The 26801-nt window shown below is 43.9% G+C and overlaps 3 protein-coding genes across 3 annotated transcripts; all 3 read right to left on the reverse strand.

The window, feature by feature from the left end:
* Positions 1-3414: 3414 nt before the first annotated feature.
* Positions 3415-11596, reverse strand: LOC120046173 (retinol-binding protein 3-like). The gene is made up of 5 exons (XM_038991190.1): positions 8765-11596; positions 5565-5879; positions 5192-5382; positions 4572-4714; positions 3415-4452 (listed from the first exon to the last, which is right to left on the reverse strand). Exons 1-5 carry the CDS (start codon positions 11420-11422, stop codon positions 4124-4126), a joined length of 3636 nt encoding a protein of 1211 aa, XP_038847118.1. The 5' UTR covers positions 11423-11596; the 3' UTR covers positions 3415-4123.
* Positions 11597-13895: 2299 nt separating this feature from the next.
* On the reverse strand, positions 13896-17573 carry LOC120046174 (growth/differentiation factor 2-like). The gene is made up of 2 exons (XM_038991191.1): positions 17013-17573; positions 13896-15500 (listed from the first exon to the last, which is right to left on the reverse strand). The coding sequence occupies exons 1-2, from the start codon at positions 17359-17361 to the stop codon at positions 14599-14601; spliced, it is 1251 nt and encodes a 416-aa protein (XP_038847119.1). The 5' UTR covers positions 17362-17573; the 3' UTR covers positions 13896-14598.
* Positions 17574-19806: 2233 nt separating this feature from the next.
* Positions 19807-23335, reverse strand: LOC120045447 (growth/differentiation factor 10-like). Its single transcript, XM_038990331.1, has 3 exons — positions 23078-23335; positions 21434-22318; positions 19807-19998 (listed from the first exon to the last, which is right to left on the reverse strand). Exons 1-3 carry the CDS (start codon positions 23330-23332, stop codon positions 19807-19809), a joined length of 1332 nt encoding a protein of 443 aa, XP_038846259.1. The 5' UTR covers positions 23333-23335.
* Positions 23336-26801: the final 3466 nt, after the last annotated feature.

Raw genomic sequence — 26801 nt, forward strand, 5'->3', positions numbered from 1 at the left:
CTTGACTAGTCTCTCAAAGCACTTCATGATGACGGAAGTGAGTGCTACGGGGCGATAGTCATTTAGCTCAGTTACCTTTGCTTTTTTGGGAACAGGAACAATAGTGGCCCTCTTGAAGCATGTGGGAACAGCAGACTGGGATAAGGCTTGATTGAATATGTCCGTAAACACACCAGCCAGCTGGTCTGCGCATGCTCTGAGGACGCGGCTGGGGATGCCGTCTGGGCCGGCAGCCTTGTGAGGGTTAACACATTTAAATGTTTTACTCACATTGGCTGCAGTGAAGGAGAGCCCGCAGGTTTTGGTAGCGGGCCGTGTCAGTGGCACTGTGTTGTCCTCAAAGCGAGCAAAGAAGTTGTTTAGTTTATCTGGGAGCAAGACATCGTGGTCTGCGACGGGGCTGATTTCCTTTTGTTGTCCGTGATTGACTGTAGACCCTGCCACATACCTCTCGTGTCTGAGCCGTTGAATTGCGACTCTACTTTGTCTCTATACTGACGCTTAGATTGTTTGACTGCCTTGTGGAGGGAATAGCTACACAGTTTGTATTCGGTCATGTTTCCGGTCACCATGCCCTCATTAAAAGCAGTGGTTCGTGCTTTCAGTTGTTCGCAAATAATTCCATCAATCCACGGTTTCTGGTTGGGGAATGCTTTAATAGACGCTGTGGGTACAACATCACCGATGCACTTGCTAATAAACTCGCTCACCGAATCAGCGTATTCATCAATGTTACTGTCCGATGCTATGCGGAACATATCCCAGTCCACGTGATCGAAGCAATCTTGAAGCGTGGAATCCGATTGGTCGGACCAGCATTGAACAGATCTGAGCACGGGCGCTTCCTGTTTTAGTTTCTGTCTATAGGCTGGGAGCAACAAAATGGAGTCGTGGTCATATTTTACGAAAGGAGGGCGGGGGGGGGGGCTTTATATGCGTCGCGGAAGTTATAATAACAATGATCCAGGGTTTTGCCAGCCCGGGTCGCACATTCGATATGCTGATCAAATTTAGGGAGCCTTGTTTTCAGATTAGCCTTGTTAAAATCCCTAGCTACAATAAATGCAGCCTCAGGATATGTGGTTTCCAGTTTACCTAGAGTCAAATTAAGATTTTCAGGGCCGTCGATGTGTCTGCTTGGGGCGGGATATACTCGACTGTAATTATAATTGAAGAGAATACTCTAGGTAGATAATGCGGTCGGCATTTGATTGTAAGGAATTCTAGGTCAGGTGAACAAAAGAACTTGAGTTCCTGTATGTTGTTATGATCACACCACGTCTCGTTAATCATAAGGCATACACCCCTGCCCTTCTTCTTACCAGAGAGATGTTTGTTTCTGTATTTGGCTGTTATGTTTTCCCACCTTGTTGGCTCACGCAAGGATGACAGGTAAGGCCTATTGTCTAATCAAGAAATCCCAAAATATCCCTTTAAGAGATAAACATGGTAATGCTTTCACTGATTGCACATAAAGGAAGATAGTTCCTACATGATGGTGTGCTTGCTTTGTTATCCAACTGATCTTGTGTCCTTTCTGTCATCCTGTGAACCCCGTTCATTGCTGCTTGCAGCTATATTTATTGTTTCTGTATACTTCTCTAGACAAACAAAGTTAATAGATTTATTCAAGATAAAATCTCACCTCCTGTAGGTTACCACTGACTTGTAACCTACCTTAACCCTTGTTTACTGGGCTGGCCCTTCCAGTTAATTAGCACTGTGGAATGATGTGACTATGTAATTGTCATGTAATTAGCCTACACATTTATAATTACATGCAATTACTGGGACTGTAATGAACACATGTTGATTGGCACATTCTCATCCTCTCTCAGAGGCTGAATGTTGAAGAGCCAAGTAGGCAGAAGCTGTAGTGATGTCCACAGTATTTAATCCATAGCCAGCAAGCTGCTGCAGGTACCACATGAGTCAGCTGTAAAACAAAGTTACGCCTCCAGAGACAAGTAAAGCAAGAATTATCAAATGAATGTGATGACTACAGGAAAACTGGACGTCTGTCTTAACATGTATTTCTCCATTGATCATTTTTCCCATTACTCTATGTAGGCGTATGACAAGCTTACTTTTTCACACAATGGAAACATACAGTGCATACAGATCATGAAACACAGAACACACACACACACATACTGTACACACACACATACTGTACACACACGCATACTGTACACACACACACTGTACACACACACACTGTACACACACACACACGCACGCACGCACGCACGCACGCAGGCACGCAGGCACACACACACACACACACACACACACACACACACACACACACACACACACACACACACACACACACACACACACACACACACACACACACACACACAGCTAAACTTTAGCTACTGTATGTGGTCTGTGATTAGCTTCATTCATCTCTTCATTCAAAGACTCAATCATGGACAGTTTTATCTCCATCTCTTCATTCAAAGACTCAATCATGGACACTCTTGCTGACAGGTGTGGCTGCTTTGCGTGATGTATTGTTGTCTCTACCTTCTTGCCCTTTGTGCTGTTGTCTGTGCCCTATAATGTTTGTACCATGTTTTGTGCTGCTACCATGTTGTGTTTGCTACCATGTTGTTGTCATGTTGTGTTGCTACCATGCTGTGTTGTCATGTGTTGCTGCCTGGCTGTTTTGTTGTCTTAGGTCTCTCTTTATGTAGTGTTGTGTTGTCTCTCTTGTCCCTTGGCTCTGCACGTGTTTATGTACGGTGGTATTCCCTGCATAACGTATCCTGTTAAATCCTTGTGTTTTGAAAGTGTGCTTGCCAAAAGCTGGTCTGTTCTCACTCTCTCACTGATCAGTATCTGTATGTGCCTCTGAGATGTTACAGCTGCACTGCCATCTCCTGGGTGGAATGGATTTGCATCCCAGTGGTTGAATAGAATGGTGTAGATTGAAAAGGGACAAAGGGAGCCAATTGAATTATATTGGCTGATTTAATATATCCTCTAACAGAATACTAATAAACTGTGTTTGTGTATTACAGACCAAATTGAAACTGCAGAAAGCAACTAGAATGGGTAAGTATTACTTGAATTGACAGACTGATCATTGTTCTCAGGTTTTAAATTCTCATCTGAATGAGTCGTTTTTGTAAAATGCTTTTGCTGCTTAGAGCTGAAATACAGTTTATCTCAGGCATAATCTCACTAATTTGTTGGTTTGGATTATTACAAGAGGCTGTAACGGAAAGTCGTGTAACAATGGCTGGGATTGATTCCATTTTGTTGGTGTGTTTAATTGCCATCGGGAGAAAATCTGGTAGGAATTGTAGTATTTCTAATGTGTTTGGTGTTGTATAATATAAAAAGCTGCTTGGTTTTCTTGATCAACTCATAACCTCTGTTATAAAACAATACACAGATGTATTATTGTGTTTCCATTGCCTTTATTGTGTCCCATCATTGGAATTGATACAACCCAAATGTCCTCACATGGCAAGTCACTATGTATGGACACAACGCTACTTCCCATACACAGCAAAAAGACCCTGCATCAAATTTAAGAGTGCTCCCCCAACAGACAGGACAATTTGTTTGTAAAGGTCCTAACAATGTTACTTGAAATTATATAAGAATATCATAGGAAAAGCAAATATGTCATTACAAATATTTCAGCGCTTGATCCACTGCTGCTTTTTAAACTAGTTTCAGCTTTCCTGTTCTCGCACAATTTACAATTCACATTATTTTTGACAGCCAAAGATCGAAGCTGCTTTGACAAATCATTGACACAAAGGCTAGTGGATCAGTAACTCAAACAAAAAAATAGTTTCTGAACCACTCCTTTAAGAGTCACATGTCAGTATAACATTTCAAATCACTCACACGTTCTTAACTCATTCTGCAATCACAGTAGTTTTCAGAAGTAAAAACTATAAGTAAAAACAAACCACAATCTGGTTCAGAACCTCTCACATTTTCTTGCAAAACGAGAACAGGCTACAGAAAGAAGGCTTAGGTGCAGAGGCTGGTTGCCTAAATTTGGTCAATTACATGTAACGGTACCCTACACACTTCTCTCCTCTGAGAACATAAGATCCTAAACGCCTTTGGCTGCCAACATCGTTGGTTGGAGCCTTCACTTCTTTGCACCGGCGAAGTGCTTGTTGAGGATGCCCTTGGCGGTGTCCAGGGCTGCGTCGGCGGGCACGGGGATGTGAGGGGTGACTCCGGCACCCTCCCAGGCGGGGCCCTGGGCTGTGTCTGAATGGGTGGTGGGGATGCTCAGGAACACATCACTGTCGCCCACGCGGAAGGTCTCAGCGGGGTGTGAGGCACCGTTGGTGGTCTCGCCCACGATCATGGCCCGACCATGCTTCTTCATGATGTAGACAAACTCCTCGGCGGCGCCGGCCGTGGCTCTGCTGGTCAAGATGATCAGGCTCTTCTTGGAGCCATACCTCGCACCTGAGAGAGAAGATGAGAGTCATTTTCATCTGCTGACAGCACACAGATGTGTTCGGATGAATCCAAATTGATAAACTCATTACACAGTGCACATTATGAAACTTGGGAGTTTTTTTAACCTGTGAGCTCAGGTAGAGTCCACAGCTCCTTAGTGGTGCCAGACGGTCTGTCGTACAGTTTGTCCAGCAAGACCTGCTTGTCTGCATCAAAGAAGTAGGAGCAGAAGCCCGCAATGGCAGTGGTGGCCCCGCCAACGTTGTTCCTGCAAAATCAATTATACAAACTCATTCAATATAAAAGATGAACATGTTGTAAATAAAACTTTCCCTATGGTGCAACTGTCCCCATTTTAACCCAACTAAATGGTAAGCCACTCTGTAACTCTGTTCATCTTGGTGAACATAAATATGTTCCTCTAGTTAATATGCTCGTAATTTGAGCTTTGATTTTCACTATAAAGAGAAGTTCTACAGATGTAGGATCTTAATTTGCGCCAGTTTGCCACAGCAGGAAAATAATCATGCAGCAACAGTAAATGTGAATTATTATGGGGATTATAATTAATGAACATTTTTGTAGGGGTTGATACATTTTTCATAAGGGAAAATCAAGTCTGAAATTTCAAAGTGGAAATTACAAACTTCAGAAGCCTTTTTAAACCTCATATACACAACTAGTTTTACATTTCCGGAAAGTTCTTCTGCAACGGTGTGATGAAATTAAGATCCTACATCTGTACCTGAGATCAACAATCAGAGCGTCAGTGTTAACAACTTTGTTCCACACATGCTCCACGATGATCTGGGCAATGGCCTGAACCTCCTCGAAGTTACCAAACATGTCAAAGCGCAGGTAGCCAATGTTGTTCTCAAACAGATCCGTGTGGAAGGAGACCTTGATCAGCTCAATGAACATCTCTGGAGATGGGTTCTGAAATCAACATAAATGTCTCAAAATTGTCCCCCTAATTAATACTGAAATTCAACATACTTTTTTTTCAGGCAAATATTCATTTAAAAAAAAGTTGCTCTCTGGATTCACATAAAAGTATTCTCTATAGATAAATATATTACATTGGCTATAAATACAATACAACATAAAATGTGTCTTACCATTGGTGGCAGGGGTGGGGTGTTGTGTGTGGTCTTCAGGCACTTGTCTCCAGACAGTTTCATGAGGTCAGCGGAGAGTTTCGTCTCCAGATCCACCTTTGAAGAGATCAAGTTGTAGTCGCCGCTCGCTGCCGCCAGCTTCTCTGCAACGTCCGCTCCCACATTCTCAAAGGCGTAGTTGTCGGCCACCAGAGCTCCAGTTGCCTCGAGGATGGCAGGGATCTCGGCACGTAGGTTAATGATCTTAATGGCAACAGCCAGGGCATCTTCAGCATCGACCTCAACATCGGGCGTCACGCCGGTGACCTCCCAAGACTTCCCTGTGATGGGGTTGATGGACTTAGCCGAGGGCACTGTGACATAGAAGTCTGTGTCCCCAATCTTGATCTTGTCAATTTTCACGGACCCGCCAGCGGTTTTCTCCCCAACAATTGTGGCCCTCTTGAGGTTCTTCAGACAGTAGGCGACGTCCTCTGCAATTCCCTTGGTGTTTGCACTAGTCAGGATGACGAGGGATTTCTTGGTTCCGTACCTCTCGCCCAGAAGTGTGGGCATGGACCACATCTCGGTGGTGGTGTCGGAGGGACGGTCGTACACGCTGTCGATGTGAATCAGAGGCTCGGCGTCGGTGAAATAAGACACAATGTATGGGATGCCCGACAGATCCCCGCTGCCTGTGTAGCGGAGGTCAAAGATCAGAGCGGACGTGGGCAAAATCTTTTTCCAGACCAGCTCCAGGAGGAGGGTGCCGATCTTGTCGGCCAACTCCTCCCCGATGATGTGGTCGATCCTCAGGTAGCCGATGTTGCCCTCTAAGACCTCCAGCTTAATGGAGCTCTGGAGCACGCCGATAAGCTGGTCCGGTGGCAGGGGTGGCAGGGCAGGGGCCACCGCAGGGACATAGTTGGGCTCATTGGAGATGACCAGTCGGGGGTCGTTGATGGTACTCTGGACCCCGCCGGTCAGGACAGAGGCGAGAGTGTCGGGGTCAGGGATGCTGAGGATCTCTGTATTGCTGCTCGCAGCGTCGATGGCCTCCTGCATGCCAGTCAGCTTCTCCGGAGAGCAGTAGTTGTCCAGGAGAATTTTAGCCATGTCTACAATCAGGTCGGGTGCAAAAGCGCTGTGGATGGCAACATTGCCGAAGACCAGCACCGATGCCAACAAGAGGAGAGACTTTGCCATCTTGTCGGGTTTCTAGATTGCAGTAAACCACAGTAGTAGCTGCTCTGCGGTGGAACGTACGTCTGCAAAGAGGTCCTTGGTCAAATGAGACTGTTTCTCCTGAAAGTTTCTGTTAACACACACAAGGATTTTCCTCACAATAAACCTTTAATCGTATTATCCTGAGTACTTTGGTAAGACAATAACAAGCTAACAATGTAGGTGCAACATGTTGCCCAAGATGTAGATGTTAAATATATCTTTGGTGCTATGCATGTGAGGTAAGGTTTGACTAGACACAAATATCTGCTGTGATTATACTTGGTGGAAAGTATTCACATTACTGTATACATTTATGAATATTTTTCATTTGAAGAAAAAATCTCACTGATTGAAGATCAATGTTAACTATATATATATATATATATATATATATATATATATATATATATATATATATATATATATTTTGTACCTTATAATTAGGCCTTCTGTTGGTCAGTAAGTTGATCTTAAGTGTAATATTACCTGTGACTGTCCTTATACCATATTTAGGAGTCTAATCTCACACTCAGCATTATCCTTAGAATATCGAATTTATACTTAGAACATAGAATTTATACTTAGAACATAGAATTTATACTTAGGACATAGAACTTATACTTAGGACATAGAACTTATACTTAGAATTTATTCTTAAAACTTAGAAAATAAAATAGTCAAGTCGTCCACCCCCCCCCCCCCCCCCCCCCCTTTCTTAATTTCCCATTGGCTGACCCAATATTATGGTCTGTAAATATGACATTGAGCTCTGAACAGTTCATCTCAGGTAATCAATAACTCACAAGTTTATTTAACAGTTTAGTGTTGATTAAAAATCAAATGAAACTTACCAGGAACCAATAACATTTGCTCTACAGTTATATTCCATCTACTATACCAGCGTAAAATAGAACATTTGTGTTTTCTCTTCTAAGCTACAGTATATGGCCTCCATTTGGTCATGACACTATTCATCATTTCTTGTGGACAGACTACGTAAACATAAATGGAACCGTAGATCTGCCATGATAAAAAGGGATGCTCTTGGTTCCGATCCTTGTTCTCTTTTCTCCTAACATGTATGAGCCCAGAACTTAATCAAGCATTTGACCAATTACGTGAAACTAGGTTAACCGATATTACACTATTCATAATGAGTTCATGTGGTTATCATTGATGCTATTACACAGTAGGGAACTGAGTACAGTAGTCCACTACAGGTTTGTATGGGAAATGCTCCCTCTACTGACTGGCTAAAGACTCTTCTACATTGCATGACTTAACAAATGAAGAAAAGGACAAATAACAAATGCATTTAAAAGCAGATTAATATAGAAGTATAAAGTATTTGCGATAATCAAATGAAGTCCATGACAGTACAATGAAATAAAATATCAACTTGGTTTCCTCACCCATATTTAGGCCAACACAGATGTAGCCCAAAGAGTTACATCGAAGAGATTAAAAATACATTTAGATATTCATAAAATATAAACAAGAGGATTTACTTCTAAATCTAATCCAATTTCTCAAACAAAATGACGCACAGAGGGGTTGGTCAAATTCATCGAAGGCAACTCATTTCATCCCAGTGCTGCGACAGTTATTGATCTGTATATTTTCAGGTGCAAAAAGAACGCTTTCATAAGGTGCCTGAATAATAATGTGCAATCTACTATTTTAAGATTTCGATTAAGAGAACCAAAATAGCTTTCCTTGGGGTGGATATATTATACCACAGATACATTATGTCAGGTTACAGAAAAATGATGATAATAAATCACATTTCTGTTAGAAATTACACAGGAAAAATAACATAATTCCAAATACAGGACAAACAAAGTAAACATTGAAAGGAAAGAGAAATTAAAACATGACCACTATTTCCCTTTATCTTGCTTTAAAAGCCTGGCTGCAATGATTCTCTGTGCAACACTCAGAGCATCATTTGCCTGGGCAGCAACGTGTGGCTCGACCCCAGAGACACTCCACACCTTCCCAGTAACAGCACTCAGGACCACCTGGTTAGGTATGGAAGCATACAGGATACTATTCCCGATCTGGTAGGTGCCGCTGGACAGGGATCCTCCGATGGTCGGCTCCCCAATCACCTTCGCCCTGTTCAGGTCCTTCATGGCCCGCGTGAACACCTCGGCAGCTGACCCTGTCATTTGACTAGTAAGGATGTAGATGTCCTTGGTGGAACCGTACCTCTGACCCTGGATCTGAGGCAGGGTCATGACCTCGGTCATGGTGGTTGTAGAGCGGTCAAAGACGGTGTAAAGGTGCCTCAGGGGCTCAGCATCGAAGAAGTAGGTACAAAGGAGCGGTATGGCTGTGGAGTAACCACCTGTGTTGTATCTCATGTCAATGATCATTGTGTCCGTGTTCACCAGCTTGCTCCACACCAGTTTGATCAACTGAGGGCCGATGGCTCTCATCACTTCTATGTCTGCCATCATATCGAACCTCAGATAGCCCACGTTCCCGGGCATCACCTCGATCTTGAACAGCGTGTCAATGATGTAACCCACCTCCTGAGCTGTCGGGATTTTTGGCATGTCATGCAGAGACTCGGTTTCGATGTCGCAGTAGAATATGTGCAGCCGGTGGTCGCCTGACGTCTCCTGGAGGTCAGCTGTTAGCTGGGATGCCAGAGACTCATAGTCGACCACCGATCGATATGAGCCCTCGGCCCATTTGGTGAGCAGCACTCTACTGAGCTTGTTGGCGACCTCAGGGATGGCATAGTGTACTTCCAAGAGCTCCCCTGTCCCCTCCACCAGTGACAGAACCTCCTTGTGAAACTCTATTATCTCATGGGCGTGGTCCACGGCCTCCTCAGCAAGCACTATGGCATCGGGGACCACGCCTCCACCTAGCCAGCACTCCCCGTTGTTGTCTATGAAGTTTATGAAGGGGACGGTGATGACAATGTTTGTGTCTTCCACCTGGAATGACTTGGAGTGCATAAGGGTCCCAGATGTGATTTCCCCGATGAGGGTGCCACGGTGCAGCGATTGCATCAGATAAGCAAATTCCTCTCCTGCACTGGCGGTATAGTGACTAGTCAGGATGTACACTCCACGTTTAGACCCGTAGGGTGGGCCTAGGAGGCCAGAAAGCGTGTTAAACTCAGTGGTGGTGTTCTGGATCCTGTCGTATATGGTGAAGAAGTGGAACTGTTGTGACGGGTCTTGGAGGAAAGAGAGCAGGATGCCCATTGAAGCTGAGGACCCGCCTGTGTTGTATCGCAGGTCGATGATGAGGTTCTCTGTGTCTTTGAGGGCCTCCCAGATTTTTTGCGCAATCTGCTCTCCTAGTTTGGCCATCACTGACACGTCTCCAAACTTGTCGAAGCGGAGATAACCAGTGTTTCCAGTTAGGATGCGTACTTTGAAGACTGTATCCACCAGGTTCCTGAGAAATGCTGGATCACCTGTTATGTTCTCAGGTTCAAAGTCTTCCTCAATGATAATCGGGTGATCTTGGGTCAGTTTGATCATCAGACGAGGGTCCTCTGACACAGACTGCAGTTCGTTGTTGAGTTTATTCGCCAGGTCCTCCTCTGAAATGACAGAGAAGAAATCAGTGGATTCCAGATGTTGAAGGAAAGCCGGTACTCTGTCTGTGAATGAGTAGTACTGCCTGATGATGTCAGAGACGCTCTGGATGGCCCTTGGAATGGCACTCCTGACCGCCAGTAGATTTTGGGCATTAGCAACAGCCTCCTTGGCATTGATATTTACAGAGGGAGATACTCCACTCACTTCCCAGCTTTGGCCTGTTATTGGGTTCACTGACCTGGCCACTGGAATTGTGATGTAGAAACCAGAATCTCCTATTCTTATCTTCTCCACTTTCACTGACCCCCCGGCTGACCTCTCTCCAACAATGTTCGCCCTCTTCAAATGCTTCAGAGTGTAGGCGACTGCCTCAGCCGCACCCATAGTACGCTTACTGGTTAATACGATGAGGTCTTTTCGCTTTCCGTACCGCTCTCCCATGATAGATGACATAGTCCACAGCTCCTTAGTGGTGTTGGAGGGTCGATCGAACACAGTGTCAATGTGAATGAGAGGTTCTGGGTCGGAGAAGTAGGAGATGATGAACGGGACTCCGGACAGCTCCCCAGCTGTGCTGTAGCGCAGGTCAAAGATTAACGAGGAGGTGTTGGCGACCTTGTTCCAGACGTTGTCCCGGAGCAGCGGGCCAAGCCTGGCGGCCGTCTCCTCCCCTATGATCTGGTCGATCCTCAGGTAACCCACGTTGTTCTCCAGGACCTCCAGCTTCACAGAGTTCCTGACCAGACGGATGAGCTGCTCAGTGGGGAGAGAAGGGAGGGCGGGCGGCATCACTGGGACAAAGTTTGGCTCGAAGGACACAGTTAGTCGAGGGTCATTGAGTGCACCCTGCACACCAACTGTCAGCACAGATGCCAAGGTCTTGCGGTCAGATATTTTGAGGATTTCTCCACTGTTGATGGCTTGCTGAATGGCCTCCTGCATGCCAACCAGATTCTCAGGGAAGCAGTAGTTGTCGAGGAGAATTTTTGCCATGTCCAGCACCAGAGCCGGCTGGAAGGAAGAGCTGCCAAAGAGAACATGGCAAAGAAGCACCAGCAGTGCTGGTGAGAACCGACCTCCTGCCATTACTGCGGAGAATGTTATATTTTATCTGTGTTATCCTGCTTTTTTGTCCATTCATTCAGAAGGGCAGTCCTTTGTTAAGAGAGAATGTTTCAACCGCCAGGTTTCGGACAGAAACAATGACGTAAGAGGCTTTTGTTCCCAATAAACCTTTAATCGTATTATCTGCGGTGCATCCGCCAGACAGTAACAGATAAAAATTTTGAATTGGAGATTTTACATCAAAGGTATTATAATGTACATATTTGCGGATGCCACAGGATTATTGGAGTTTCCCTTTTTTCTGCTTGCTTTATTTCATTTGTTTTATTACTGTGAATGCTTCTGTGTGGATGTACAGTATTTCGTTTTAGGCATCAAATACAAAACCTTTGCATTCCATATTCTTTTTTGGAATTTCTATGATATGCACTACTACCATGTCATACTCATTTTCTTGAGAAAAGGGATGAGATATGACAAGAGATTAGGTCAGATTAAAGAAGTGAAAGACTACCAGATTAGTATGAAAGCCCCATGTGAAAGTCACAATCACTTATGAAAACATTGTGGTTTGGCCAGGTGGAGAATAGGGCCATGCTTTGTGAGGTCATGTCTGGGGCGCGGAGTGGATGACATGATTACACAGTTTGTGTTCACGTGTGTATTCCTGATACGCTGCCTTAAACACAGAATGCAGGATGGAAACTGAAGATTCAACAGCAATGATTATAAAAATGAACATGAATTACCATTTGTTTGAAAATACTTATATATTCACTATTTACATTGCATGTTTGCATCCAGATTTTCACTCACTGATTTGAATGGCATTTCCCCTGTGTTAATTTATCAACGGTGAATAGCATTTAGGGTTGAGTGAGTTCAAAACTGAAATTTATCACTGGGAATTTTTACAACACAGAATTACGCAACTACATATCGTCTAATGCTGCAGCACGGTGTGTACCGTTAATCTTGCCTTAACTTCTAATACCCATTCTTACATAAGCCCGTCTGGCGATTCCTCATGACCAATCAGGACCTGGAATCTCATTTTAAGACTCTGGTACATTGTTCACTGTGTCATTTGGGAGGGTTAGCGTTATCCGTGATCCTTGGGACGTCCCTATCCTAAACCCTAACCTTAATCCCTACCCTAACCCTAACCCTAACCTTACCCATAACCATTACCTAAGCCTAACCTTAACCCTAACCATTTTAATGGGGTAGGGACGTCCCAAGGATCCAGAAAGCAAGGACCCTTTTTGGAAGGCATGCTTGGCGCTAAAATGGATAGTGAGGAAGTCATCAGGGGAAGGAACTAATTTAGGCAATTGTGGACTCTGTTAACTAGGCTAAAATCAGATGTCACATCGTTTTTGAATGGAAAGGTGACCTCAACCCCAAAGGTGTTCGATGGGGTTGAGGTCAGGGCTCTGTGCAGGCCAGTCAAACTGTTGCCACAAAGTTGGAAGCACAGAATTGTCTAGAATGTCATTGTATTCTGTAGCGTTAAGATTTCCCTACACTGGAACTAAGGGGCCTATCCCGAACCATGAAAAACAGCCCCATCCGCCAAAACCAGATTCGTCCATCGGACTTCCAGATGGTGAAGCGTGATTTATCATTCCATAGAAGGCGTTTCCACTGCTCCAGAGTCCAATGGCGGCGATCTTTACACCACTCCAGCCAATGCTTGGTATTGTGCATGGTGATCTTGCATGCGGCTGCTCGGCCATGGAAACACATTTCATGAAGCTCCCGACGAACAGTTCTTATGCTGACGCTGCTTCCAGAGACAGTTTGGAACTCGGTAGTGAGTGTTGCAACCGAGGACAGATGATTTATACACGCTACACACTTCAGCACTCAGCAGTCCCGTTCTGTGAGCTTGTGTGGCCTACCACCTCGCGGCTGAGCCGTTGTTGCTCCTAGATGTTTCGACTTCACTATAACAGCAGGGCAGACCAGGGCAGCTCTAGCAGGGCAGAAATTGACTAACCGATTTGTTGGAAAGGTTGCATCCTATGACGGTGTCACGTTGAAAGTGACTGAGCTCTTCAGTAAGGCCATTCTACTGCCAATGTTTGTCTATGGAGATTGCATGGCTGTGTGCTCGATTTTATACACCTGTCAGCAACAGGTGTGGCTGAAATAGCCGAATCCACTAATTTGACAGGGTTTCCACATACTTTTGTATATATAGTGTATATTAAGACTGGGCTATATTTATTTTTACTGTGAAGCGGTGATGTAAGTGTCTACATCTAGGCTTCCTCATCCCCTGACAAACATTTGCTTCATTGGGACGGGAACCATCACCTCTGATTAGAATACATTGATGTGTATTGACTATTGTGCATTGACTAATGTTCACAACTGAAGTATGTCGGGATCAACATGTACTTAATATTTAGATATGTGTGCAATATTTTAGTTGAATAATTACAAAAACAGTCAAAAGAAAATGTAAGGAATGAATGAAAGAGTAAGATATATACACAAAAATAGTTTATTGTCCACCATTAGAGGGCGCTCTTTACACATTATTCAAAGAAGAAATTCATCCCCAAAAGTTGAACTTTAGAAATTCAAAATTAATATTAATTTATACAGTAGAAGAGAGCAGTTTCTGCCTCTAATATGAAACTAATGAGAACACTACATGTTTAATTCAAATTAATAATTTAGAAGTCATAATCATCATTTTTATTTAACCTTTATTTAACTAGGCAAGTCAGTTAAGAACAAATTCTTATTTACAATGACGGCCTATCCCGGCAAAACCCAGACGATGCTGGGACAATTGTGCGCGCCCTGTGGGACTCCCAATCACAGCCGGATGTGATACAGCCTGGATTCGAACCAGGTACTGTAGTGACGCCTCTTGCGTACACTACAGAAATGCCCTCTTATAAAAAATACTTTCAAAATCTACTCTTTTCGATTATGATCATTTTGTTATAGATATCAAACAATTGATGAACACTGACTTCATAATAGACCCAATTTATCATCTCTTTTGTTTTCTAAAACCATTACAATAATGATAAATAGTTCATAAATACTGAATTACAGGTTTTATTTATATATTTTCTGAGCGTATACTAAATAAAATAACTCAAAAGCATCTTACAACAGGAATGTACAGATTTACAGTAAAGGGTAAAGGGAACCACCATGGATGTTACCTCTTACTACCTACATCCACACTCTGCCACCTTCATCTCCTCATACATCTGTCGCAAGGTGATGACACCATTCTCCTGGTACATGACCGTGATTGGGGCCAGTTTTGTGGGAACGCAACATGCCATGTTGGCTTTTTTGGGGTTCTTGAGATTGACCAGGGTTTGGATGAGGGCGTGTTTGGAAGGGGTCATGTCCTCAATCAGGGGGTAGTAACACACCCCTCTACACTCAAAGGCGTCATACTCAGGGGGCGCTACGATCCACTGGTCCCAGCCGATATCTTTGAATTTGACGCGCATGGAGGTCCGTCGGCAGTAACTGGTGTCCCCCTGCCTCTTCCGCCTGGGGTGTAGGTCCACGGGGATCTCATTGAAGTCGGGCCCTTGCCAGTCGCTCCCTGAGAAGACCGTCTCTTCCTCATGGACTATCTCCTCCCTCAGCTCCTTCTTGGCCTCTCTCTTCCTGCTCCCCAGGTCATCAGAGAAGACAATCAAAGCAGCTGACTGGTTATGCCCCGCACCCACGCTCACGTCAAAACCTCCGCCTTTGAAAGGCCCACAGTCCCACCTGTCGACCACCACCTCAAATGCACTGGCCCCACGGCCTGATTTGACCCAACTCTGGATGGCGGTGGTCACATCGAAAGCTTCCCAAGAGTGATGGGCCCCAACGACGTCTTTCCCATTCACAAAGTGGGCTGTGACATTGTTTCCTTTATACTCCACTTCATAGACCTTTATGGAACCCCCGATCTGATTGGTGGAGGTTGATGGCGAGGTCGCCCTATTATCCAGCAGGGTGAATAGCCTGAGTTCCGCCATGGTGACCTCTTCGTGATTTGGGACAGTTACATTGAACAGCAGTCTGTGTTTTGACTTTGTTCCATTTTTTGCAGAGTGACTAACATCTGCGAAAGTAGGCAACAGGCATACGCAGTTTCATATTTGATGACACTTATTTGAATCAATAGCCTTAGAGGCACACAGGCTTGCTTAATAAGTTAATAAGCATACAGTACTAACATAATGCCTTCAGAAAGTATTCACACCTCTTGACTTTTTCCACATGTTGTTGTGTTACAGCCTGACTTGTGTATTGTTTAAATTGAGATGTTATGTCACTGATCTATACACAATAGCCCATAATGTCAAAGTGGATTTTTGTTTGTAGAAAAAAAAGATATATATTTTTTTTAATGATAAGCTGAAATGTCTTCAGTCAATAAGCATTCAACCCCTTCGTTATGGCAAGCCTTTGTTATGGTAGTCACTACAAATATACAAGCATCCATCCTAATTCAGTTGCCAGAGAGGAAGGAAACTGCTCAGGGCTTTCAACATGAGCCAATGATGATTTTAAAAGAGTTACAGAGTTTAATGGTTGTGATACTGTATGACATAACTGAGGATGGATCAAAAACATTGTAGTTACTCCACAATACTAATCTAAATGAGTGAAAAGAAGGAAGCCTGTACAGAACAAAATATTACAAAACATGCATCCTGTTTGCAACAAGGCATGTAAGTAATACTGTAAAAAATGTGGCAGAGAAATAAATGTTTTGTCCTGAATACAAAATGTTATGTTTAGGACATATCCAACACAACGCATTACTGAGTACCACTCTTCATATTTTCAAGCATGGTGGTGGCTGCATCATGTTATGGGTATGCTTGTCATCGGCAAGGACTAGGGGAGTTTTTGGGGATAAAAAGACACGGAATACAGCTAAGCACAGGCAAAGCCCTAGAGGAAAACCTGGTTCAATCTTCTTTCCAACAGACACCGGGAGACAAATGTATCTTTCAGCAGGACAATAACCTAAAACACAAGCCCAAATCTACTCTGGAGTTGCTTACCAAGACGACATAGAATTTTCCTGAGGGGCTTAGTTACAGTTTTGACTTAAATCAGCTTGAAAATTTATGGCAAGACTTGAAAATGGCTTTCTGACAATGATCAACAACCAACTTGACAGAGATTGAAGAATTTAAAAAAGAATAATGGGCAAATACTGTACAATCCAGGTGTGCAAAGCTCTTAGAGACTTACTCAAAAAGACTCACAGCTGTAATCGCTGCCAAAGGTGTTTCTAACATGTATTGTCTCAGGGGGGTGAATACTTACCTAATCAAGATATATTAGTGTTTTAGTTTTCCTAAATATTTGCTAAAATTTTTCTTCCACGTTAACATTACAGAGTATTTTTGTGTAGATCGTTGACCAAAAATTACAATTAAATCCATTTTAATCCCACTTTGTAACACAACAAATTGTCCAAAAAGTCAAGGGGTGTGAATATTTCTGAATACTTTCTGAAGCCACTGTATGTATGTAAATGTTGTGATAACTGATAAAAAAAACTCTGTGACATAAGTCTTGCCCCCAATATTCCTGTTTGACTTGTCTATGTACATACCTTGAACGGTGAAGCTGCGAATGACATCAGAACGAGGCATAGCGGACTTGTCGGACGCATACTTGTTGTACAGTTCAATCATGAACGGCGGTGGGTATATCTTGCTGTGCTCTTGTGGGACATCTGATAAGTTGAGTTCTCTCAGAAACCCTTCCTTCATGTTTCCCAGAAAGCTCTGTAACCTGGAGTCCATTTCCTCCTTTTCAACCAGGTCCTGCTTGGAAGTCTCAGTGAAGCCCTCAGGATCTTCACTTTGGAGGACATCGTTCAGTGACTTGCATCTACAGGACCCCGTGGACACCAGCAAACTCAGATACATCTGGAAGAAGAAACGCCTTGAGCATTGCATCTTCAGAGCAAATCCTTCCCAATCAACACACTTTACCTTCCCAGTTCCCACTATGTATTTAACATGGACTTTGGGTGACAATCTGTGGAAATTGAGCTTCTTCTATGCTAAAGCTGGGGTCCGCTCCCATGTTCTAGAGTAAACAGTAGCCTCGTTTCAACCAAAATAGTATCTCGACCATTGATACTGTATCTTCATTTGGGCCTTGTTATCATTAGGGCGCTTGCCGTTAATGAATATTCTGTAAACATTTGACAGACACACTGCGATAATGAGAGAGGCGCTGGAAATTGCGAGACTACTGACAAACACTTTGCTAAATTCTTCCCACTTGCTTCCCACTAACGGGTCATAGTTTGAGGCCGACGGAAATCACCATAAGTTAGGAGAGGCAGAAAAATACATAGTGAGAACTTTCCCATATTGATACAGGACATGTTTTCTTCAGAGTATTTCAGATACATAAGCAATAAAGATGTCGAACTAACACATTTGCTTAGAAATGTTAGTTACAGGTTAAATTGGCAGCACTCAATATTCCAAGGGGAATTATTTGTGTAGAACACCTTCTTCATCACCAGTAAACACCGTGGCTAGGATCCAGTGACATCCGAGGCCAATGTGTCTGAGTACATTGGCCTGAGTCCTGGCACTTTCCAACAGTGTGTTTGTCTCTCTCATACATTCAGGCAGACCCCCCTCTGTGGGATATCTTTATGAGTAAACGCCAGTTAAATATCCTCTGACATGCATTTTCCATAGAGAGGAATGCACCAGATAAACAAGTGATTTGGTGATTAAGGTACTTTCTTTATTTGAGTCTGAAATGAGTAACGCATTCCTATTTCCTAAACATTCCTGTAATTCTAATATTAGCTGCTTGACTAATACTGTAAATATGTAGGATGCTCTTTTTTTCCACTGATTGTTTTTTTGACCAATCACATCAGAGTTTTTCACATCAGATCTTTTTCAGTGCTGATCTGATTGGTCAAAAGACCAACTAGTGAAAAAAAGATCAGAATTGGGCAGCCTGTGTAAACGCAGCCTATGAGGACTCAGGACAAGGTCATCATAAAATGATTACAACACCATCCAATCTCCCAGGGTTCTCATTATACATGTACTCCACTTTATGGAGCATTTCAGTTTTGAGTCAATCTAGGCCATATTTGGGCAATTAAAGCACACATGATCAAAACCGGACAGAGCCTAAACAAAGGATAAATGCACAATTCACAATGTTGGAATAGAAATTACATAGCACAATATTCTCAAGACTTTGTGGTAGTTTGACGTTAATCAACTACAGTGTGATGCGGAAAATTTTGAATGTAATAACTTTGCACTAGTGGTCTATAAGTAACCAGACATTAAGCTCTCTCGATCTTTCCGTCAATAACATCAAAACAATCAATATGAGGTCTACCTCTTCAAATGGCCATTTTTAAAAAACAATTTTCTATTTCAAAACAGCAGGTGGCAGGAATGTGCTGTCTATCTCCATTTTCTTCGCTGAATATGATGACAATGGATTCCTGATTCAAACTTATGCAAACATGACATTTTATCTTCCACAAAACATCACAGTATGTATACTGTCAGAAAACAACATGGAATTATTTATTGTAACAGTACATTCTCTCATGTATTAACCATTTATTTTGACAGATTAATTCAAACTGCACAACTAGTGAACACTACAGGCAAAACATAGTTTAAGATTCCAGCAATTATTTACAGAAATAAGTCTTATTTAGTTGTATTAGTTACATTATTATTTACAGAGGTTCAGCTTTTGAGTCTTGTACCGTATGAAGACATCATATCTAAAGCTCACCTGAGTCCAATAGTCTAAGTGCAGCAGTGGAGGCTGGTGGGAGGAGCTATAGGAGGACGGGCTCATTGCAATGGCTGAAACTGAGTAAATGCAACTGAGTCGTACATGTTGTTTCCATGTGTTTGATAGCGTTCCATCTATTCCATTCAAGCCATTGCAAGGAGCCCGTCCTCCTGTAGCTCCTCCCACCAGCTTCCACCGAAGTCCAGTACATGGCAATAGGGTCCATCATTTGAGTTACTTTGGAATCCGTGTATACATCAGGAGCTCTGGATGGCTGAAGACTTGGAACTGACAGTGATACAGGCCCAAATTCAACTACAGTTGAGCTGCTGAATGACAAAGAAAGAGCTGCTGAATGACAAAGAAATGTCTGTGTGAATCACACTAATCTGATAGTCAGACACAGCGTTCTCTGCATCTCGCCACCCGAAACCCTTATCTATAATCCAGATCTCCCTCCATGGTGGGTTTATCCATCGCAGCCTCATCCAAAGATGTCTGTCTTTTTTACTGTACTGACTGAATTTCTCTTCTGCTCCACTCTGTCTGATTCATTGTACTCTGGCTCATGCATTATGCATTGAGGCTCCTTCCGGGTGGTTCTACTGGCAGGCGCAGGTCTCCACAGACATGTTGGGGTAAACCTTCAACACCATGTTCCGGCTGGGGTCCAGGAAGAGAACACTCAGAGAGCTCATCCTGTCCGGAACACAGCAGGGCTCCGGAATGCCGGGAACAATTCCCACCGCCCTCACAATGCTTTGGATGGTGGCGTGGTTCGAGGGCCGGGCAACCTGGGAGCCAGAGAGGGAAATAAGCTGGAGTTAAGAGAATTTCTCTTTCACAAGGGAGTATGATGATGACATCACGTTTGTCAGGCATGTACACTATATATACAAAATATGTAGACACTCCTTCAAATGAGTGGATTGGTTATTTCAGCCACAACCGTTGCTGACAGGTGTATAAAATCTAGCACACCGCCATGCAATCTCCATAGACAAACATTGGCAGTAGAATGGCCTTACTGAAGAGCTCAGTGACTTTCAACGTAGCACTGTCAGAGCATGCCACCTTTCCAACAAGTCAGTTCCTCACATTTCTGCCCTGCTAGAGCTGCCCCGGTCAACTGTAAGTGCTGTTATTGTGAAGTGGAAACGTCTAAGAGCAACAACAGCTCAGCCGCGAAGTGGTAGGCCACACAAGCTCACAGAACGGGAGCTGAAGCACGTAAATATCATCTGTTCTCAGTTGCAACACTCACTATCAAGTTCCAAACTGCCTCTGGAAGCAACGTCAGCATAAGAACTGTTCGTCGGGAGCTTCATGAAATGGGTTTCCATGGCCGGGCAGCCATAAACAAGCCTAAGATCACAATGCACAATGCCAAGTGCCAGCTGGAGTGGTGTAAAGCTCGCCGCCATTGGACTCTGGAGCAGTGGAAACGCCATCTCTGGAGTGATGAATCACGCTTCACCATCTGGCAGTTTGACGGACGAATCTGGGTTTGGCGGATGCCAGGAGAACGCTACTTGCCCCAATGCATAGTGCCAACTGTAAAGTTTGGTGGAGGAGGAATAATGGGCTTGGGCTGTTTTCATGGTTCAAGCTAGGCCCCCGAGTTCCAGTGAAGGGAAATCTTAACGCTACGGCATACAATTACATTCTAGACGATTCTGTGCTTCCAACTTTGTGGCAACAGTTTGGGGAAAGTCGTTTCCTGTTTCAGCATGACAATGCCCCTTTGCACAAACCGAAGTCCATACAGAAATGGTTTGTCGAGATCGGTGTGGAAGAAGTTGACTGGCCTGCACAGAGCCCTGATCTCAACCCCATTGAACATCTTTGGGATGAATTGGAACTTAGACTGCGAGCCAGGCCTAATCGCCCAACATCCGTGCCCGACCTCACTAACGCTCTTGTGGCTGAATGGAAGCAAATCCCTGCAGCAATGTTCCAGCAATCTAGTGGAAAGCCTTCCCAGAAGAGTGGAGGCTGTTATAGCACCAAAGGGGGACCAACTCCATATTAATGCCCATGATTTTGGAATGAGATGTTTGATGAGCAGGTGTCTACATACTTTTGGTCATGTAGTGTATTTAATCCAGCATGCCCTTCGTCATCTGATCAATTAAAGCAATTCCAAGCATCTTTTCAATACAATGGAACATTTTATTTACTAAATAAATACTACATGACACACTGAAGTTAAACACTACGCTAACTTACCTTAGGAATAGGAAATCCACAGGTGCCTGCACAGTAGTAGGCATCAAAGGCTTTCGGGGCTAGCACCCACTCGCTCCAGCCGATGTCGGCAAAGTCCACTCTCAGGTAACGTCGGGCGCAGACCCTGGGCTCACTCCACTGTCTCCTGCGAGCCTTCTTCATGGTCCTCTCATCAAAGCTCAGCACCTGGGGCTTATTCAACCCCTCACTGCTCTCCTGGCCATGCTTTTGCCCATATTTCACAGAGGGCTTGATCTTGGGAGCCAAATAAGTGCTCTCCCAGAGCTCATGGCTCTTCAGGGTGTTGAACTGGACCTCAGGCAGGTCATTGTCCAGTATTTGGTCCAGGGGGGACAATGCTTCTCTTTTCAGCCTAGACGCTGGAGGAGATTCGTTGGATGACCGGGTGGGCTCCTCGCCCGAAGGGAAAGGCCCGTACCTCTGCAGGGTCATGGCCACACTGTTGGGCTCAGATATGGCCATGTCGTTGGCATACGCCAGGACGTACGGTAGAATGGCTGGAGAAAGGCGCTCCTGGTTCCTCTGGGGCCTCATCCCGAAGTCAAACTCAGCGGTAATGAGGAAGACTCCCAGGATGCGGGCCTCTTTGACTACAGCGGAGACATCCCTTGTCTGCCAGGACCCTCTCCTGGGAGGGGGCAGGGTGACGTTGCCCAGCAGGGAGCCAAAGGCAGAGTTAGGGGACGTTCCTCGGAAGAGGAGCTGGGACGGGGGATGCCACTGGAGGCGACAGGAAGCGCTTCGGGAGCGCCGGCAGATCCAGGGTCGGTGGCGGGGACGCTGGTCCAGGAAGTGGAATGTGGCGGAGAGGATGTCCTCCGACTCCTGGATGGACGACAGGTTAAAATGGAACCACACACTGTTCTTGGAGACTCCTGCAAAAAAAAGACAAGACAATGGAAAGATGTGTGGTGACAATATTTTCGATTATAATCTTTATTTTTCAATGTAGCTTACTTTCAACAGTTTTTTTCTGCAAAGTATAATGTCATAAAAACAATGAATGATTAGCTACGGGTGAAATAGCATCACATACAGCAGGTTATAGTGCATGCTACCGCATGGCATGATAACGATCTGATTGCAATACACAACATTTGGATTACAATAAACAATCATCTTAATTTCATCCCTTGACTCCCACTGCTGTTTGAAAGATAAACATTGCCCCTGAAAAGGTCTCAGACATGTGGAAATGCTTAGGAGCGCACGAGAAGAATTTTCCATGTGCCTCTAATGGCGTCATAATCGGCTTTGGTCTAATATGTCATGGATATTAACAGTAGCCTATACTCTCTGATCACATTGAGCTTGTATCAAGTAGTGACAGTGCATGGTGGTGCTTATATTAAACACATTCAGTAGCTAAACTTTATTTATTATTTACGTTTGACTCTTGCAAAATGATATTTATGTTACTGTACTGTTCCAACTGATATTGGCTACTGTAGCTGCTGCATCCTACCTACAGCAGCCCGCCACTTCATATTAGGTTATGTGATATTACAGTGTCATGCAGTAACATATGCACATATAATAATAATAATAATACATTTTATGTAGCAGACGGCTTTCGGGACACTCAAGGACATCTTACATTAAAAAGGCCTACATAAAATCTACTGCAGTACATAGGGCAGGAGAACACTCACCTGGAATAGCCTTAAAACTTCTAACGGTATTTTCGTCTCGATGGCGTTGTGGTTCCTTACTGTACTTTTCATAGACTTTAAACATATTGATGGAGACCATGTCCCGCCGTGCGCTTTCGCGCGAGGAGGTGCCATCGGTAGTTTCGTGGATATCGCTGTCCTGCTGCGTAATTTCGAATGGCTCCTCTGATAAAACTTCCCCCATACCGGAATGAAAAAATAACATCAAATGCACAAGATGTAAGAATATCTTCGTCATATTTTCGATGCAAAACGAGTTATTCCATCAAGTACCGTCTTTCTTTAGTGTTTGAATGTGCCAAAATGTGAGAAAAATCCTCCACAGCTCTCGGCAGTGCAATTCCAGGACGCGCTTGATTAGTTGTTTTTCTTTTTACTCATATGTAGATTGGAGTTCAACATTTAAAAAGGTAAGTCGTATGGCAAACTTCACAGCGTATTGCTCCGCACTGTTTTCTTACTAACAGAGAGACCAGGGGGTAGACTACTGCTTTAGCAGTGACAGATGGTGACGCTTTGCAGCGCCCAGCCAACGAGAGAGTCAAGTCCGCAGATCTCCCCCATTGTAGAATAACTGTATGTGCTGGCTGCTGTTAAATGTACAGTGCTTTAGATATTGCAACTATGAAAACAGGAATTATATTATATTATTATTAAAGGTTTTCATACATCATTTTGAAAAAGCATTTACACTCTAAACCTAACTAATTAAATACATTTTGACTGTTTGAACTATAATGTCTATTTCGTTTCATTCTGGATAACCATAGGCATGATGATCACATAATGACTGAGGCACAGGGCACTCCCTTGTAGTGAAGAGTTGCATGAAGAATTGATGTTTCGGTGGCATGCCGATATGTAAAGATATGTCTCCCTTCCTGGTCTCTCCAGCCAACCATGTGATGTTAAGACCTTTTGTGAGGTGCTCTTGTTTTTCTTCCATTTCATTCTTTTGTGGCCCCTCGGTCGGAGGGGCCTGCTGGAGCCTCCTGCGTTTCTGGGGTCTTGATGTCTAGTTAACAGCAGCACAATGCGGACCCTGTGAGAGAGGTGGTGACAGCCTGGCTACTGGGGTCAGTGAGCCATTAAAATACCTTCTACTGGCCCGACGGGAATCACTGGGGCCTTTCACACCATGCTTTACATGTCCTGCAACAGCACTAAAGGCCCCTGCTCCTGAAGCACTCACTAAAGCAAGGATTGTCTTAAGGTTTTCACTACATAGCCCAAGCAAGATCATATCAGCCTCAGCTGTCATCATGTGTCGCGATCATGGTAGACCCTTCCCATTAGAGCTACCCATAACTTCCTTTGTAACAATGAGGTTGGAATAATACTGTGAACTTGTGAAAATTGTGTTAATGCCCTTTTAGTGTAAGAGCTGTTTGAAAAGACTACCTGGTGATGTCACCAGGCGGTAAATTAGTTAATAGACCAATAAGAAAGCGAGTTCCAAACCTCTGCCAATAACAGCTAGTTTTCAGTTTTCCCTTCCCCACCCAGACCAATCCAAAACAGTCCTAGAAAAATGATTGCTTGAGACATTTCTCTTAGCTAAAAAACTATTTTTGTTTCTTCTGGACCATTTTAATTGAAAACAATCACAGTAAGGTACTTAATTGTTACCCAGAAAGGGTAACAATTAATTTTGAGATAAAAATGGCTGCATTGGACCTTTAACTGTTCATAATTTCATATTTTTTAATCGGTACAGCAGACACTGGCCAAGACAATGGCCCCTCACACATAAGACCATTTAACGAATGGCATTCCATATGACATCATGCATGCATGAATCACCTCTGGTAGAGAGATGAAGTAGGGGGACAGAAGAAAATGCTTTGATTCACAGAATATCTGCCTGGGGCGTTCATCAAGGAGTGAAAGACAGTGAGTCCGCCATGTTGCTTTTGGCTGGACACCAATCTCCCCTCGACTTGTTTTCTTACTGCTGGCTAGGACTAAATGACCGCTCTGACTGATTTGGTCATGGATGTCCAAGGGCCATGAAAACCCCTCCATTACTCATCTGATCCCTGCCAAGATGTTCATGTGTGATCACACAGACCCTCACCAGACTGGGTCCTCTGCCATACCTCCCTCATGGACACTCAGAGAGAAGAGTTCACATCAATGTCCCCCTTCTGAGAAAAACAGACAGCAAGACAGACAGCCTTCCTCTCCCAGAGAGATATCCGGAACAGCTCCTGCATTTGCATAGCAGCGCATTTAGCGATCAACGCCAACAGAAGATGGAATGCCTCCTGGAAAGGATATGTTATGACAAATTTATGGCCCAAATCTCAGCAAATTGCAGGGTTTACTGGGTATAGATGACATCCGAGTGGGACTGGAGTAGTTTATCCCCCCCCCACACACCACCTGGGCTGCTTGCTGACAGAATGATCACATCAGGGTGTATTTCTGCAGGCCTTGTCTCGTCCAGCCGGGCCGCTCAGACGTCTGATTTCTGAATAGAGGCCTGACCCAGTGCCACGGCCTGTCGGAGCTCCGCATAAAAAGTGAGTGATTTATCATTGGGGTTCAGACATTTGGGTTCAGTAACAAAGGTAAAGAGCTGCTCTCAGCAGTGCGAGCAGCACTAGCCGAGCAGTGCAGCTCCTCTCCTGAGACCCACTACATCTGCAGAAACTCAACCCACGGACAGAGCCAGCAATCAACATGATGGATTTCACCTCCAACGTTCGCTTCATGTGACCCAATTAGAAAACTACTTTTGTGTGTTATTATTACTGCAAGAAATCATTATGGATACAAAATTAGACTTGAGGTATATTCTCTGACCACTTATGAATACACCAAAGTTATCTTTGCCTCAGTAAGGAGCGCTGGAGTTTTTCTCTTCAACTCAGAAATAATTGGCTGTAGATAGGGGAAATCCCTTAGCACTTAGGCAGAGAAAGAAACCATATAGTCTTGAATCAAAGTTACATCCACTCATTAGATGGTTTTATTTCTTCAGCTCATTTTCTTCAAATCCCAGAGTAATCTTTAAGCCTCTGTATACAGTCTGCAGTATATCTACCAAGACACTTACAACTTATACAGTAAAGCACAAACACTTACACAATTGACCGTATGAACTCTTACCATTGCACTCACGCACACAATCAACTGAGATGGACCATTCTCTATTTCTTATGACGCTATGTCAAGTTATTATCAGTTGATGATCACTTTCCAGAACGTGAACTCATTGCTTTGATTACTTAAAGCAAGTTCTAATTGACTTGTTGGTCATTCTTAATGCGAGATGCCTATCTGAAAACAAGCAAGCCTGATGTGTTTGGGCACTTTTGAAAAATGGACAAAGCTATTGAGTTACAACCATTATTCACTGTTGGAGGCTTCTGTTTGGACGACACAGTGAGTTTTGCTGAGAAACAGCTGTATCTGCTTCAGGCAGGGGGAATGGGCCACGCCAATGGCCCAGTCGCTCTATGGCCCCTCTTTTGTTTATGCCTACGATGAGTTGCGGAAAGCATGATTGGTCATAGAGCGTTGTATTCTATCCACATGGTTATCAATCACTTCAAGGGCTCCCAAACAGGGAGGCCATTTTCTCATCATCATTCAGTCAGTGAGACCATTACACTTCACTTTAATGCACCAAATGGACTGACGACTGGCACTGCTCTCTCCCCTCTCAT

This window comes from Salvelinus namaycush, chromosome 4 (genome assembly GCF_016432855.1).
Source record: "Salvelinus namaycush isolate Seneca chromosome 4, SaNama_1.0, whole genome shotgun sequence".
Lineage (NCBI taxonomy): Eukaryota > Metazoa > Chordata > Actinopteri > Salmoniformes > Salmonidae > Salvelinus > Salvelinus namaycush.

What these genes read in the sequence shown, in the direction of transcription:
- LOC120046173 (XM_038991190.1), bottom strand. Translation starts at nt 11,422, where the DNA reads ATGGCAGGAGGTCGGTTCTCACCAGCACTGCTGGTGCTTCTTTGCCAT. An exon ending in TGAGTGCTGTTACTGGGAAG is followed by an intron (nt 5,880 to 8,764) that starts GTGTGGAGTGTC and finishes ATCACAGGGAAG; the next exon opens with TCTTGGGAGGTCACCGGCGT. An exon ending in GCTCTGATTGTTGATCTCAG is followed by an intron (nt 4,715 to 5,191) that starts GTACAGATGTAG and finishes TTGATTTTGCAG; the next exon opens with GAACAACGTTGGCGGGGCCA.
- LOC120046174 (XM_038991191.1), bottom strand. Translation starts at nt 17,361, where the DNA reads ATGCAATGCTCAAGGCGTTTCTTCTTCCAGATGTATCTGAGTTTGCTG. An exon ending in TCGCAGCTTCACCGTTCAAG is followed by an intron (nt 15,501 to 17,012) that starts GTATGTACATAG and finishes CTACTTTCGCAG; the next exon opens with ATGTTAGTCACTCTGCAAAA.
- LOC120045447 (XM_038990331.1), bottom strand. Translation starts at nt 23,332, where the DNA reads ATGTTATTTTTTCATTCCGGTATGGGGGAAGTTTTATCAGAGGAGCCA. An exon ending in CTCCTGCCCTATGTACTGCA is followed by an intron (nt 22,319 to 23,077) that starts GTAGATTTTATG and finishes GGAGTCTCCAAG; the next exon opens with AACAGTGTGTGGTTCCATTT. An exon ending in GTGGATTTCCTATTCCTAAG is followed by an intron (nt 19,999 to 21,433) that starts GTAAGTTAGCGT and finishes TCTGGCTCCCAG; the next exon opens with GTTGCCCGGCCCTCGAACCA.